This window comes from Ustilago hordei, assembly GCF_900519145.1.
Source record: "Ustilago hordei strain Uho2 genome assembly, contig: UHO2_contig_03, whole genome shotgun sequence".
In the NCBI taxonomy this organism is placed as follows: domain Eukaryota; kingdom Fungi; phylum Basidiomycota; class Ustilaginomycetes; order Ustilaginales; family Ustilaginaceae; genus Ustilago; species Ustilago hordei.
Window position 1 is genome coordinate 162,259 of NW_024545288.1, and position 14,147 is coordinate 176,405.

General features: G+C 47.2%; 1 protein-coding gene across 1 annotated transcript; it reads left to right on the top strand.

The window, feature by feature from the left end:
- Nucleotides 1-12,125: 12,125 nt before the first annotated feature.
- UHO2_01668 (uncharacterized protein) lies at nt 12,126-13,658 on the top strand (the record flags this gene model as incomplete). The annotated part of the gene is made up of 6 exons (XM_041559105.1): nt 12,126-12,142; nt 12,224-12,257; nt 12,407-12,637; nt 12,715-13,103; nt 13,197-13,431; nt 13,479-13,658. 6 exons carry the CDS (start codon nt 12,126-12,128, stop codon nt 13,656-13,658), a joined length of 1,086 nt encoding a protein of 361 aa, XP_041415039.1.
- Between the last annotated feature and the right edge of the window lie 489 nt (nt 13,659-14,147).

Here is a 14,147-nt window from a genome sequence, read left to right on the forward strand (position 1 = left end):
ATGTCATGGGCCTGAATGCTCAAGAAGCAGGAGGGTCACTGGTTCATATGGAAGGGGCACAGGTATCAGAGATCTAGTTGATACCAGTGGAGAGCACAGTCGTAGTGCAGTCTCCATGGAGACCATGGACTCCTATGGACTCACATGCAAAGGAGGACTGGGCCCATATGCAAGGAGGGCCAGGCACAGCCACGAAGAGGACCAAGCTCAAGGAGCATGCAGATGGTTACCACTCAGGGGCTTGAGAGACAAGAGTCAAAAGAACCATCACCAGTCAAAGGAGAAGGAGCAGTGTATAGGGAACCGGCAAGCAGGCCCTGAGGAGGAGGAGCAGTGTCAAAGGAGTCGACACCAGGTCCTGAGGAGGAGGAGCAGTGTTGAAGGAGTCGACACCACTCAGGAGGCACAAGGGTGCCAAACAAGCAGGATAGCAAGGAGGAGGAGCAGTGTCGAAGGAGTCGACACAGCTCAAGAGGCACAGGGGTGCCAAGCAAGCAGTAGAGGCCTCCTGAACAGTACTCGATGAAGAAGGTACTCTCTGGAGAGAGAGCAGGAGCAGCGTTGCTGGCAATGCTGTGAAGAGGTATATAACCATGCTTTCTCATCATCAAAGGTCGAGTGGATCCACATCCACTCTACACACAACCATCATAACTAGTTATCACTTCAGCATAAGTATATATTAGTTTCAGTCAGCATAGCAGCAATCTATCAAGGTTGCTCCTCATCGTAGTGTGTGTGTTGTATCACCACTACCTGATGTCCAAAGGCGCCCCATAGCAGGTTAGCAGTCCAGATCAAGATAGAACCGAAGGCAGTAGTCCACTGCGGTCCGGGGATCACCTCAAGCATCAGTCAACACACTGGACACTCATGTTGATGCCACCAACCTTATCACCAACACCATCAACCTCATCATCATCAACACTCACACCAGACCTTGGTGTCATCCTAATCTAAGCATTGATATTGATCATGCCGAGCTACCCCTGAATGTAGTGTCCACAGAGGTCAGCTGAAACCTATGATAGTATATACAATGAATGCCACCCGCTGTCATTGTGCAACTTGATAGTCGCCGAATGACTAGCTTGTTGAGACCGACACTGAGACAATAGCTGTTGCACAACTCGATAGTCACCAAGTATCTCGACAGACCGACCTGGGTTTCAGGCGCGAGACCCCTGACACCATACTCTTGCTCTGAGTTCATTGTCCCCCCTGCTTCATTGGAGTGGTGGACCCAATGTCCTCAACATCGGTCTTGTTGTGAGATCTGTGAAATTGGTGTCCTCTCACTGGTTTCCGCAAGATCTGTCATACAATCTTGCTATTACAGATTCCAGCAGGCTTTGTTGTAAGATCCTGCTTGTACCAATTTGGATGGAATTTGTTGTAGAGCCTCTCTACTACAGATCTCAATGAACTCTGTTGTAAACCCTTGTTTTGCCTGATCCCATGATTCCTGTGCTCCTCCTCATATGACTTCGGTTCTTCCTGCTTCCTGCGCATCCGGCCCCATGACACCGTAGAGGTCGACACAGCTCAGGAGGAGCAGGAGAGGTGTCGCAGGGCGACACCAAACAAACACATAAATACTCTCACTTCCTCATAGCATACAAGTGGATCTTCATCCACTCTACTCTATACTTTCTTACTCTTTACTTAGTTACACATCATTGCAAAAGCAGGGCTCTTGCAACAATACCCGAGTGTGTGTGTTGCATCACTGTTGGACATCAACTGTAGGCAGTGTTCTCTAACACTTGTGGTCCAGTCTCTCACTGTAGGTGATGTTGCTCAACACCTGCAGTCCAGTCAATCACTGAAGGTGGTGTATAACACCTGTGGTCCAGTACCCCCTCTCATCTGTAGGTGATAACCTTATTGTGGTCCAGATAATGACAAAGTTCATCAAGCAACAGCACTATGAGCACTTGTGCTGTAACAGAAGGCTGTATCTCATAAGCATTCCCAGTCTGAGTTCTATGGACATGCTGCATAGCCTCTGAATGGAGTGTTCAAGGTGGTCAGTTGAAACCTACCAGAACTAAGTCTTCTGGTTCTTTTCATCAAAACCTACGAAAAAGAGCTCACTTGGTTGATCTCACTGATATCAATCGGAAACACCAATTCTGCTTTCAGGCGCACGACTGCTTACAACCACGAGAAGGCGACATAGCCAGCGCAGAAGGGGTATGTCACTACGCATTGCTCATGGGATCATTCTTATGGTTTGCTCAGGGTAGAAGGCCCAACATTGCCTTTGCTGTGGGTCATTGCATGTGGTTTGTCGCAAACCTGTCAGGGGAACACCTTGCAGCTGCCAAACATATATTGAGGTATCTCAGAGGAACTGCAGGGATTAGCCTCTTGGTAAGGACACCTACCAGTGAATGGATGCTTGCAGGGTGGGCTGATAGCAATTGGGCTGGGTCACACAACTGCAGGAGGTCAACCTCTGGGTATGTCTTCACCATTGGTGGGCTTGTATGCAGCTGGTCCTCCTAACTTCAGCCAATGGTAGCAAACAGTTCTGTAGAGGCAGAATACATAGCATTAGCAGCAGCTGCCAGGGAACTACTATGGACCTCAATGTTCTTACACAAGCTAGAGCAACCAACACCAAAGACAGCCAGGATTCATGTAAGTGCTGGGATCTCAATCATTCATTCCCACAATGGAGAACTTGCCTTCGAACAAGGCATACCAGTCTTGTACAGTGACTCATTAGGAGCTCGTGCTGTTGCAAGTGATCCCCAGCACTTCAAAAGGATGAAGCACATCAACATTGCCCACTTTCCCTTGTGGGACAAGATTGCAAGTTGGCAACTCACAGTGGCTCCAGTCCAGAGTAGTGAGAATCTTGCTGATATCCTGACAAAGCTGCTTACAGCACCAACACTCCTGCACCTTTGAGAACTGTTTGGCCTGACAACATCAAAAGTGCATACTGGATCAAGAGGGGTGCTGGAGATAACAATCCAGTAGAGCACATTCTGATGACAGATCAGGGAAAGTTGATCTGATCAGGGATTGGGTGGGCCGATGTGATGGAGATTTAGGACTGCTGGGTCCCATCTGTTGTCATACTTCCACACTAGGTGGGATGCTCCCACAGTCAGCCACAAACCACAAATGTATATAGATAATGAGCAGAGAGCTTGAGGCTACTGCTACGTTCTTCCCTTATGTCAATATAATATAGTGTTTTAGCTCAAAAGCTTGAACATCGTACTTGGACTGATATCTCCCGATAAGTGTCGATCAGAGTTAAATTTTCCAACAGCCAAGTGTCACTCTTGTTTCATCAGTGACTGAATTTAGTCAATTTGAGGCAAATATCCGGACTTTATCTCCGCGTCACTAAAAACTGCAGCTAGCGCAATACCAACCCAAACGACTCATCAATTGCGATGCACGCTCAGTCTTCCGAATGATTTTTCGGAACAACGTTGATAAATTGAAATTCGAAAGTGACAGAGTTGCCCAAATTTTCCTCGAGAACTTTCATTTAGACACAGACAGAATAAAATAATTACCGTGTGCCCATCGACTAGTGACAAAGTTTTATTTATAGCCGGTCAATATCAAAACAAATCTCATCGATTTCAATCAAGACGTTGCATATAACGGATGAAATAATAGAAAAGGACGGTTGTCGACGCTTGGCGGTCGATATCAGTCAGAGCACAGTATTGCAGCTATTGAGCAGAAACACTATACTATATTTGACCTAAGAAAAGAACATGGCGGCAGCCTGGAGCTCTCCGCTTGATATATATACATGATGACGACACATGCCAAAGGTGGATGATTCCTTCTCAACGACGCAATGTGACAACGAGCGGGACTAAGCTATACCCGATCTTTTACTGTATCTGGTCCGCCCGATCTCTTATCACATCGCCTTATATCATATTTAACGTCTTGCTGGATCGTAACTTTCAGCATAGGATACTCCCACATTCGGCATGTGCTGCGAAGATGTATATATATCAAGCTGAGAGCTCTAGGCTCTCACCACGTTCCTTTAGTCAATCGAGTATAGTGTTTCTGCCCCAATAGCAGCAGTACTGTGCTCTGACTGCCGTCGACAGCTGAGTGTCGACATCCGTCCTTCGTCCTCCTTTAATCTTTTATCACTTATCAATCGGCTCTACCCGATCTCCTACTATGTTTGCTCTGCGCGATCTCTTAATCATATCGGCCTATGTCATCTTTTAGCATTTTACTGGATCGTAACGTTCAGCAACCCCTTGTGCTAACGGTGGTCGGTGAAGCGAGCAAATGTCTTCGCTGGTGCTCAAGATATATTTTCTGTCACCAAACGACAGAAGTGCATCGATAAGGAAAAAGGGATTTGAAAAAGTTAAGACACAAAAATCTCTAAAATGATTATCCTGCAGCGGAAATGACAATTTGACTTTGCTTCGCTCGCATCAAAAAATGCTGTGTGACTTGATTGAAATGATGGGTAGCAAGCTCTCACTGCTGAAGGTAACGATTCAATATGTGCTAAAGGATACGATCCAGCAGGGTGGTGATAAGCCATCGGGCAAAGCAGTTCTGATCGGGGCTCAGGCGAAGCCGATACAAGCGAGGGATCAGGTACAACTGTGTCCCACTCGTTGTCATACTTCGTCATTAAGGGGGATGCGCCCATCTATGGGTATGTGCCGACACTTTGTATATATATCAAGCGGAGAGCTTGAGGCATCCACCACATTCTTTCCCTAGGTCAATATAGTATAGTGTTTTGCTCAATAGCTTGAACACTGTGCTTAAACTGATATCTCCCGATAAGTGTCACTTCTTTCCTCAATATCATGATATAAGTTGACATAAAGCTGATACGGAAGAGATCGGGTACCACTTAGTCCCGCTCGTTGTCACACTCCGTCATTAAAAAAGATGCTCCCACCTTTGGCATGTGCCACTACTATGTATATACAGTATGCACATAAACTGTCCCAAGATTTTACATGTCACCATACATCACTCTAATGCTCAATAGCTATAAGTTGTATTGCCACACTGTCTGATATCGTCTGAAAGTGCTGCTTCTTCTCTCCAAGACTGTGGAATTGATATTGACATTGACTAAAAAAAATTGTGCTATGAAGAAGAGCCAAAAAAATTTATATTGTGGGACAGTTTATGGAGCACTCCTCGAGAACACCTTAGTACTTTGTATTCCCTCCTTTGGCCTTCAGAACTGCCTTGATGCAGTCTGGCATGCTCTCTATTAGCATCCTACATGTCTCTGGAGTGATCGCTGTCCATTCAGCTTCACATCTCTTGAGCAGTTCATCCCTGGACTTCGCAATCATACTATACCATGAAAGTCACATTTTGAGATGGTGCCAGAGGTGTTCAATCAGGTTCAAGTCTGGCAACTGCCCCAGCCATTGCATAACCTTAATGCTATTGCCTTCCAACCACGTTTTTGTCTTCTTCGACATGTGTTTCGGGTCATTGTCTTGCTGAAACATGACGTTGGTGTATGCATGCTGAAGCCGCAAATCTGAGATTGTTTTCAAAAGTGTCAGGGGTCTCGCGCCTGAAACCCAGGTCGGTCTGTCGGGATACTCAGTGACTATCAAACTGTGCAACAGCTATTGTCTCGGTATCAGTCTTGACAAGCTAGTTGCTTGGCAACTATCAAGTTGCACAATGGCAGTGGGTGGTGTTCATTGTATATACTATCGTAGGTTTTGGCTGACCTCTGTGGACACTCCATTCAGGGGTAGCTTGGCATGATCAATATCAATACATAGGTTATGATGACACCAAGGTCTGGTGTGAGTGTTGATGATGATGAGGTTGATAAGGTTGGTGAGTGTTGATGATAATGAGGTTGATGGTGTTGGTGATAAAGTTGGTGGTGTCAACACAAGTGTCCAGTGTGTTGACTTGATGCTTGAAGTGATCCCCAGACCACAGTGGACTACTGCCTTCGGTTCTATCTATATCCGGACTGCTGGTTTGCTATGAACCACCTTTGGACATCAGGTAGTGGTGATACAACACATGCACTACAATGAGGAGCAACCTTGATAGATTGCAACTATGCTGACTGAAACTAATATATACTTATGCTGAAGTGATAACTAGTTATGATGTGTGTAGAGTGGATGAGGATCCACTTGACCTTTGATGATGAGAAAGTATGGTTATATACCTCTTCACAGTGTCGCCAGCGATGCTGCTCCTGCTCTCTCTACAGAGAGTACCTTCTTCATTGAGTACTTGTACAGGGGGCCCCTCTAGCACCACTCCTGTCCTCCTTGAGCTATCAACTCCTTTGACACTGCTCCTCCTCCTTGCTATCCTGCTTGCTTGGCACCCTTGTGCCTCTTGAGCTGTGTCGACTCCTTCGACACTGCTCCTCCTCCTCAGGACCTGCTTGCTGGTTTCCTATACACTGCTCCTTCTCCTTTGACTGGTGATGGTTCCTTTGACTCTTGTCTCTCGAGCCCCTGAGTGGTAACCATCTGCATGCTCCTTGAGCTTGGTCCTCTTCATGGCTGTGCCTGGCCCTCCTTGCATATGGGCCCAGTCCTCCTTTGCATGTGAATCCATAGGAGTCCATGGTCTCCATGGAGACTGCACTACAACCATGCTCTCTACTGGTATCAACTAGATCTCCGATACCTGTGCTCCTTCCATATGAACCAGCGACCCTCCTGCTTCTTGAGCATTCAGGCCCATGACAAAAAGCTTGTCATTCAGGATATCAATGTATTTGTCTGAATTCATTGATCCCAGCACCAAGCATATACCTCTGACCCCTTCCCATGTCATACAGCCCCAGATCATGATGGAGCCACTGCTGAACTTGACTGTCAGCCTGACAAGCTTGCTGTTGAAGCTGGCATTCTTAATCCAACAGAACTGCTTCCCATCTGGTCCAAAGAAGTTGATCTTTGTCTCATCAGACCATACCACCTTCTTCCAATCCTCAACAGTCATGTCCTTGTGCTCATTTGCAAATTTGAGATGTGCTTTGTAATGCCTCTTGAGTAGCTTCAGTTTATTCACTAACCTTCATGCTTTGTAATGACAGTAATGAAGTGCTTTTCTTACTGTCATTGGGCATGCTTTGATGTGAAATGTCTCCTGCAGTGCATGACATGCTTTCCTGACCATGGAGGTTGAATTGAGCTTGAAATAGTGGTCCAGGAAGTGAACATGACGAGGCTGGAGTTTTCTTGGCTGGCCCCCCTTTGACTTTGGAGCATTGGCAGAGGCACTTTTGCTGATGCAAGACACTGTAGACTTGCTCAGACCGAGTTTCTCAGCAACTGAACAGGTAGATTCTCCATTTTGGAGGTGAAAGAGTGCCAATTGGTGCTTCTCGAGAGTGGTTTTTGTCATGATGGTATAGATATGATAGTGTCAGACTGGAAGTGCTGCCAGATCACTCACAGTCATCTGATTGAGCTGAAACTTTCCACATCACTACTTTCAATGTGTATGAAGGTGCCCACCAAGTTACATTACAAGTTTCATTGTAGTCAAAAGCCCACAAGGTCAGGAATGGAGTGGTGTCACTATTTGGGAGCATGCTCCATAAACTGTCCCACAATAAAAAAAAAATCGGCTCTTCTTCATAGCACAATTTTTTATAGTCAATGTCAATATCAATTCCATAGTCTTGGAGAGAAGAAGCAGCACTTTCAGATGATATCAGACAGTGTGGCAATACAACTTATAGCTATTGAGCATTAGAGTGATGTATGGTGACATGTAAAATCTTGGGACAGTTTACATGCATACTGTATATCAAGTGGAGAGCTCCAGGCTGCCACCACATTCTTTTCTTAGTCAATCGAGTATAGTGTGCTGAAGAATACGACCCAGCAAGATAATGATGGGAATATAAGCCGATATGGATGAGGTCGGGCAGAGCCATTACGGTAAGGGATTGGATACTACTGGGCCTCACTCGTTGCCGCACTTCGTTATTAAGGGGCACACTCCCACCTTTGGGTATGTGCCACCACTGTATATATATTTATCAAGCAGAGAGCTCGAGGCTGCTACCATGTTCTCCTCAGGTCAATATAGTATAGTGTGACTGCTCAATAGCTGGAATACTGTGCTCTGACTGATATCGCCCGATAAGCGTCGCTAAGTGTCATTTTTCTCATTATAGTGTTTCTGCCCCAATAGCAGCAGTACTGTGCTTTGACTTATACCGCTTGTTGATCGTCGCGCCCGTCATTCTTAGCTTATCTATCAGCATACAATCAGACAACTGCCGCATATCCATTCCTGATGAAAGAAAAGTGACACTTAGCGACAGAGCTTATCGGGAGATATCAGTCTAAGTACGGTGTTCGAGCTAAAGAGCAAAGCACTATACTATATTGACATACGAAAAGAACATGGCGAGAGCCTCGAGCTCTCCGCTTGACATATATAAAGTATGACAACGAGCGGGACCCAGTAGTATCTGAACCCTTACTCAGATCGGCCCTGCCCGATCCCCGATTAGATCTGTTCCACCCGACCTTTCAGAGTCGTGCTGGATCATCACGTTCAGCAATCCCATGCTAGTAAGGTCCCAAGCAGCTGCCTTCAGGCCAGCAACATCATCTTGAAGCTCAAGCCAACGCCGTTGTGCAACGTCGGTTGCATGAATTGAACAGTAGCGAACCGCGGTACAGGCTGGTGAAGCCACCGGACCGATGCTTTCGATGTATCGAGGTTGTTGCAACCAAGGGGTTGAAACAAGGCGGCTGATGACCTTGCCTGGATCTAACCGGTCGAGGCCGCCGCCGCCGACTGTGCGGCGCTAGCGAGGTCAAATGTTGGGCTCTTATCTGATGTTACGATGCTGCATCCTTCAGTTGAAGTTATGCAATACACCACTTCGTCCGGGCTACGTTCTAGCTTCTTTCACACAGGTGTATGGTAGATGCAACTCTCTGAGATTTCTTGTGAACTATAGCTATGAAGATGCTTGTTTATATACAATGTCAAGTGTCCATGAGATACCCTATTGCTGCCTCACTAACTGTGTGCACCACATGTTGTCTCAGCATTGTCTTCTTCATGTCTCAGTGTTGTCTCCCACAAGCATCTCCTGATTGGTTGCCATGTGCTGACTATGCATGCATGTCCCTTGGCCTCTTGGTGTCTCAGCTCTCTCACATCTCAGCTAAGCTCTTGGTAATTCTGTTGCATCTTTAACTCCACCTTTGATGGTGTTCCCAGGCCTATTAGGTTTGCTAATCATGATGTATCTAACCTTTTGAGTGGCTTTGTTAGCATGTCCATGATGTTCTTGGCTGTCCAAATGTACTCTATCATTATGTCCATGTCCTGTATGTGATCCCTAACAAAATAGTATCTGGTGTTGATATGTTTTAGCTTCCAGTGCTTTGCTGGGTCCCTGCTAACCTGTATGCACCCCTGACTATCTGTGTGAAGTACCAGCTTGACATTCAACACTCCTAAGTCCCTAAGCAAGTATGAAAAGAAAAGAGCCTCTTGTGCAGCTTCCAATGCAGCAACAAACTCTGCCTCTACTGCTGATAGTGCTATGCACTTCTGGACATGTGATTTCCAACTCACTGGACATCTGTAAATGTATGTAACTGCACCAGATGTGCTTCTATGCCCATTTGTGGGGTCTGACACCCAGTTGGTGTCAGTATACATGACCACCAGACCACTTGCAAGTTTGGTTGCTTCCCCTCCCAATTGTAGTTGGTACTCATTTGTTTGGTGAAGGTACTTCAATAAATGTATTGCTGCACTCCATGCTCCAATTGTCAGGGTTGACATGTAGCATGCCAGAATCCCTATGTCAATTGAGATGTTGGGCCTTACCATATTTGATACCCAGAGTAGTTGTCCCACAAGTTCCTGATACTGTTTTGCTTGCTCTGTGTCACATGTGTCACTATCTGCAATTGCCGCTACACTCAACATTGGTATCCAAGACTTTTGGGTCGTCTTTTCCAACCGCTTGTCATGGGCCTGGATGTGCAGGAAGCAGGAAGATCTGTCAATTCATATGAAGGGAGCATGGGAAATGAGGGATTGGGCAGATTGTGGGACTTGCAGGAGAGTTCACTGAGATCTGTAGAAGAAACAGCTCTATGGCAGATCTGACCTAGATTGGCACAAGCAATAATGGTATCACAAACCTTGCCAGGATCTGTAGTAAACAGGATTGTATTACATATCCTGCAGAGATTAGTGGCAAGGATGATTGTATGACAGATCCAGTGGAGACTAGTGGCAAGGACACTTGAGGTCACCACTGGATGAGGGAGGGGCCCTACACTATGATGAAGTCGGCATAAGAAGATGGGTGCCAAAGTCAGGAAGTAGGTGAAAGAGGGGGTGGGGGGGCATGCACTGTCATTAGGATGAAGTGGGGAGACCCCTATCAATGATGAGATGGTGCTGGTCCTCATTGACACTGACACAGGAGGAGCAAGGGCTGCCAAGGACGAGACACAATGGCAGCGACTCTGGTATAGTGCTTGACAAAGAAGGTACTCCCTGGAGAGGGGGTTGGAACAGAGTCACAGGCGACACTGTGAAGATGCTATATATAGTCATACCTCCTTGTCATGGTAGCCAAGTGGAGATCCATCCACTCTACACCATAAAACTAGTTATCACTTCGACATAAAGTATACATTAGTTTTCTGTCAGCAAGTTGCAATCATAATAGATTGCTCCAATTGTAGCATGTGTGTTGTATCACCACTCACTGACATCCGAAGGCAGTTCATAGAACCAGCAGTCCAGATAACAATCAACACCAAAGGCAGTTCATAGTAACCTGCAGTCCAGCTTGTGGTCATAGAACTGAAGGCAGTCATCCACTGTGGTCCAGGGATCACTTCAAACACTCAGTTGACACACTGGACACTCATGTCAGTGACAACAACATTATTCACACCAGACCTTGGTGTCATTGTAATACATTCATTGTTATTGATTGTGCCAAGCTACCTCTGGATGGAGTGTCCACAGTGGTCAGTCAAAACCTGCAATATCAATCAATCTATCACAGATTTGGGCAAGGAAAGTCATAGAGGCCCTTCTATGACATAACTCGACAAGAATAATAATACACAGCACATTACCACATATCTTGACAGGATCTGTAATAGATGCATTTCTACTACAGATATCAGGTTTCAGGTGCGAGACCCCTGACAATAAATTTCCTTTATTCTGTTGTCAAGGTAAAGGGCCAGCTCAGTCGGTAGAGCATCAGACTTTGAATCAGTTGAAGTTAAAGGTAGAAAACACCACTTTGTCAGGGCCACAATCAGGCTCCCTTTGTACAGGTGTATGGTAACTGGAATCATTATCATATTTGAACAAATTGAGACTACAGGCATGAGTATATATATGCATTAACACTGTCTCTGTGGATGTCAGGCTAGCTTGGATGAGTATCTCTCCTACAGAGCTCTTGAGCCACCTATCCTTCAGGGCTCCCAAGCGGTTGCTATGTCATCCTTTGCATGTTTCTCATGCCTGAGTCAGCTTTGTGAATAAGCGGTGTATGCTTTCACAAGCTTCACCCCGTTGGCATCCGGGATAAACTCTGGAGATTTTCCGAGGTATCTCCGATTCGGTCTGACCGATTTCGCTGAAATCGGCCAGAAGGCCGTGACTCGGTGGAATTCTTTCACATTTCGTGCGCACTTGCGCCTCCAATGCGTGCGCAGGGTTTGGTGGCAGGTTGAGGAAGTGGTGTCTATATTCTCAACTGATTCCACAGCGGTCGCGAAAGTATGCACGTCACATGCGAATTTCGCCTGTTCAGCAACACTAACGGTAAATTTAACGGAAAAAGAAAAGGCACAGTCAGCCGGACAGCCCGCAGTTGGCCTGGAGATCGACATCCAATCCGCCATATTCTTGCTCAGCAGCAACCCAGCCTCCTTTCTCAACCACCAACGAAGCCTCGAAGCCGAAACCATCAACACTGATAGTCGCGATTGATCCGTATCAAGCCACTGCTGCTGCGTTTAAGCGTAGCTTTCCTTCACAAAGCAAAACGAACGACGACCCAGGGACAAGCGCGATTGATTGCACGCTGTAGAAGGAGGTGCCATTCCACCGACTAACTAGCAGCAGCGATGGCTGCTCGCGAGAAGTGAGTGACGCAAGATGGTGTAACTGTTTGAAGAGTAAAACCTGCTAACCTGGCCGCTGGGTTTTTGATATGCTACAACAGGAAATCAGGAGATGCCGAATCAGCGCCGGTCACCGTAGCTGACGGCATTCACACACATGGTGTGAGTCCACAAACAGACGGACAGCGTCCTCGCAAGTTCATTCACTGGCTCCATCATACTGACTGTTCCTCCGGTGCTGCACTCTGTAATAGGTCTTGAACCAGCATCCTAATCTATCTCAGTCGAAGGAGGATGGCGCAAGCGCACAGGGCTCAGGTTCGGGTGCCACCCAAGGCATGTCATTCCGCGTCGGCATATCAGAGGACTCGAACAAACGTTGGCGAAGGGCAATGGAGGATGCACACGCCTTTGTGTACGACTTTGGAGACGTCCATGGCCAAGGCTTCTTCGGTATTTTCGATGGACATGCCGGCAAGGACGCTGCCGAATGGTGCGGTCAGAACTTTCATCAGGTAAGAACCTGCCCTTCTCGCTCTTTCCAAACTTTGACGTATCACTGATGCGATTGGGCCACCTGTGATTGATACAGTATCTCCTCAAGACGTTAGAGTTCGACTCTGACAAGCCAGTCCCCGACCTGCTTAATGCCACCTTCCATATCGTCGACAAGGAGCTTGCCAGCCTCGCCAGTCAGAAGGGCTCCTCCAGCGGATGCACTGCCGCCGTTGCTTTCTTACGGCTCGAAGACGAGTCTAGCCGCCCACTGAAAGCGAATGCAAACCCGAACGTGGGTGGAAAGGGGAACAGCGACACAACAGCCTCCGAGACAAGCAAGGAGGCGGCGACGGGCGATGGTCTCTGGGGCAGGATCTCAAAGCGCTTCGAATCAGCGGATGGTAAGCGTACAGAGATATCGTCCGCAACACCCAGAAGAGTGTTGTACACCGCCAACGTCGGTGACGCGCGGGCCGTGCTCTGGTAAGTGGACAAGTATGTGGACATTCCGACGCACGACCATACGATCGCTGACAGCAACAACTTTCTTGCAAATCAATCTGACGACCATGACAGCCGCGACGGTAAAGCAGTTCGCCTCAGCTACGATCACAAGGGCTCTGATGCACAAGAAGCTAAGCGGATCACCGATGCAGGAGGTTTCGTGATGAACTCTCGCGTCAACGGTGTACTTGCCGTGACTCGCTCATTAGGAGATTCTGCGATGAAAGAGTTCGTCGTCGGTTCTCCATACACGACCGAGACCGTTCTTGGGAGCGAAGATAGCTTCCTTATTATTGCCTGCGATGGGGTAAGTCTTTCACAGTCCAGATCGAGTTGCTCCCGCTTTCGTGCCAGGCTGACCATCCATTGTTTGGACAGCTTTGGGACGTTATTGAGGATCAAGAAGCGGTGGATCTCATCAAGGACCTTCAGGATCCTCAAGAGGCCTCGCAACGATTGCTCGAGCATGCCTTGTCAGAATTCAGCACGGATAACACCTCGATCATGGTCATTCGCTTTGTACATGCCTCTTGACACTGTCGCTGCTTGCAATCAGTATCATATGTCGTCGCTAATGTCGTCTATAGCATCGATCATGCAAACATGACAATGATCACTTGAGAGCAAGACGCAAAAACTGCATTCCGCTTCCAATCCTTGGCATTGTGCAAGGCTTGTGATGAGTTGAACACCGCAGCTTGTTGAGCGGCGCACGCACACGCCGACACGCCGACACGCCGACACACGGACACACGGACATACATCCTTCGCACTTACTCCCACTTGGTTTACAGACGACACATGAGAGTCTCCGAGATGGGCGAGGAAAGTTATAAAAAAAAAAGGGGGTGCAAAAATACATGGACGAGCGATCTGCTTGCCTTGCGGGGATGAATGTGCTCGGCAACCAAGATGACTTGGCGGGAAAAAAAGGGGGAGAAAGAAGTCAGGGAAAAGGGCACGACACGAGTTGACCGAACGACGCGGCTGGAGATCAAGGGTGCGATAAGACTACAACATTAC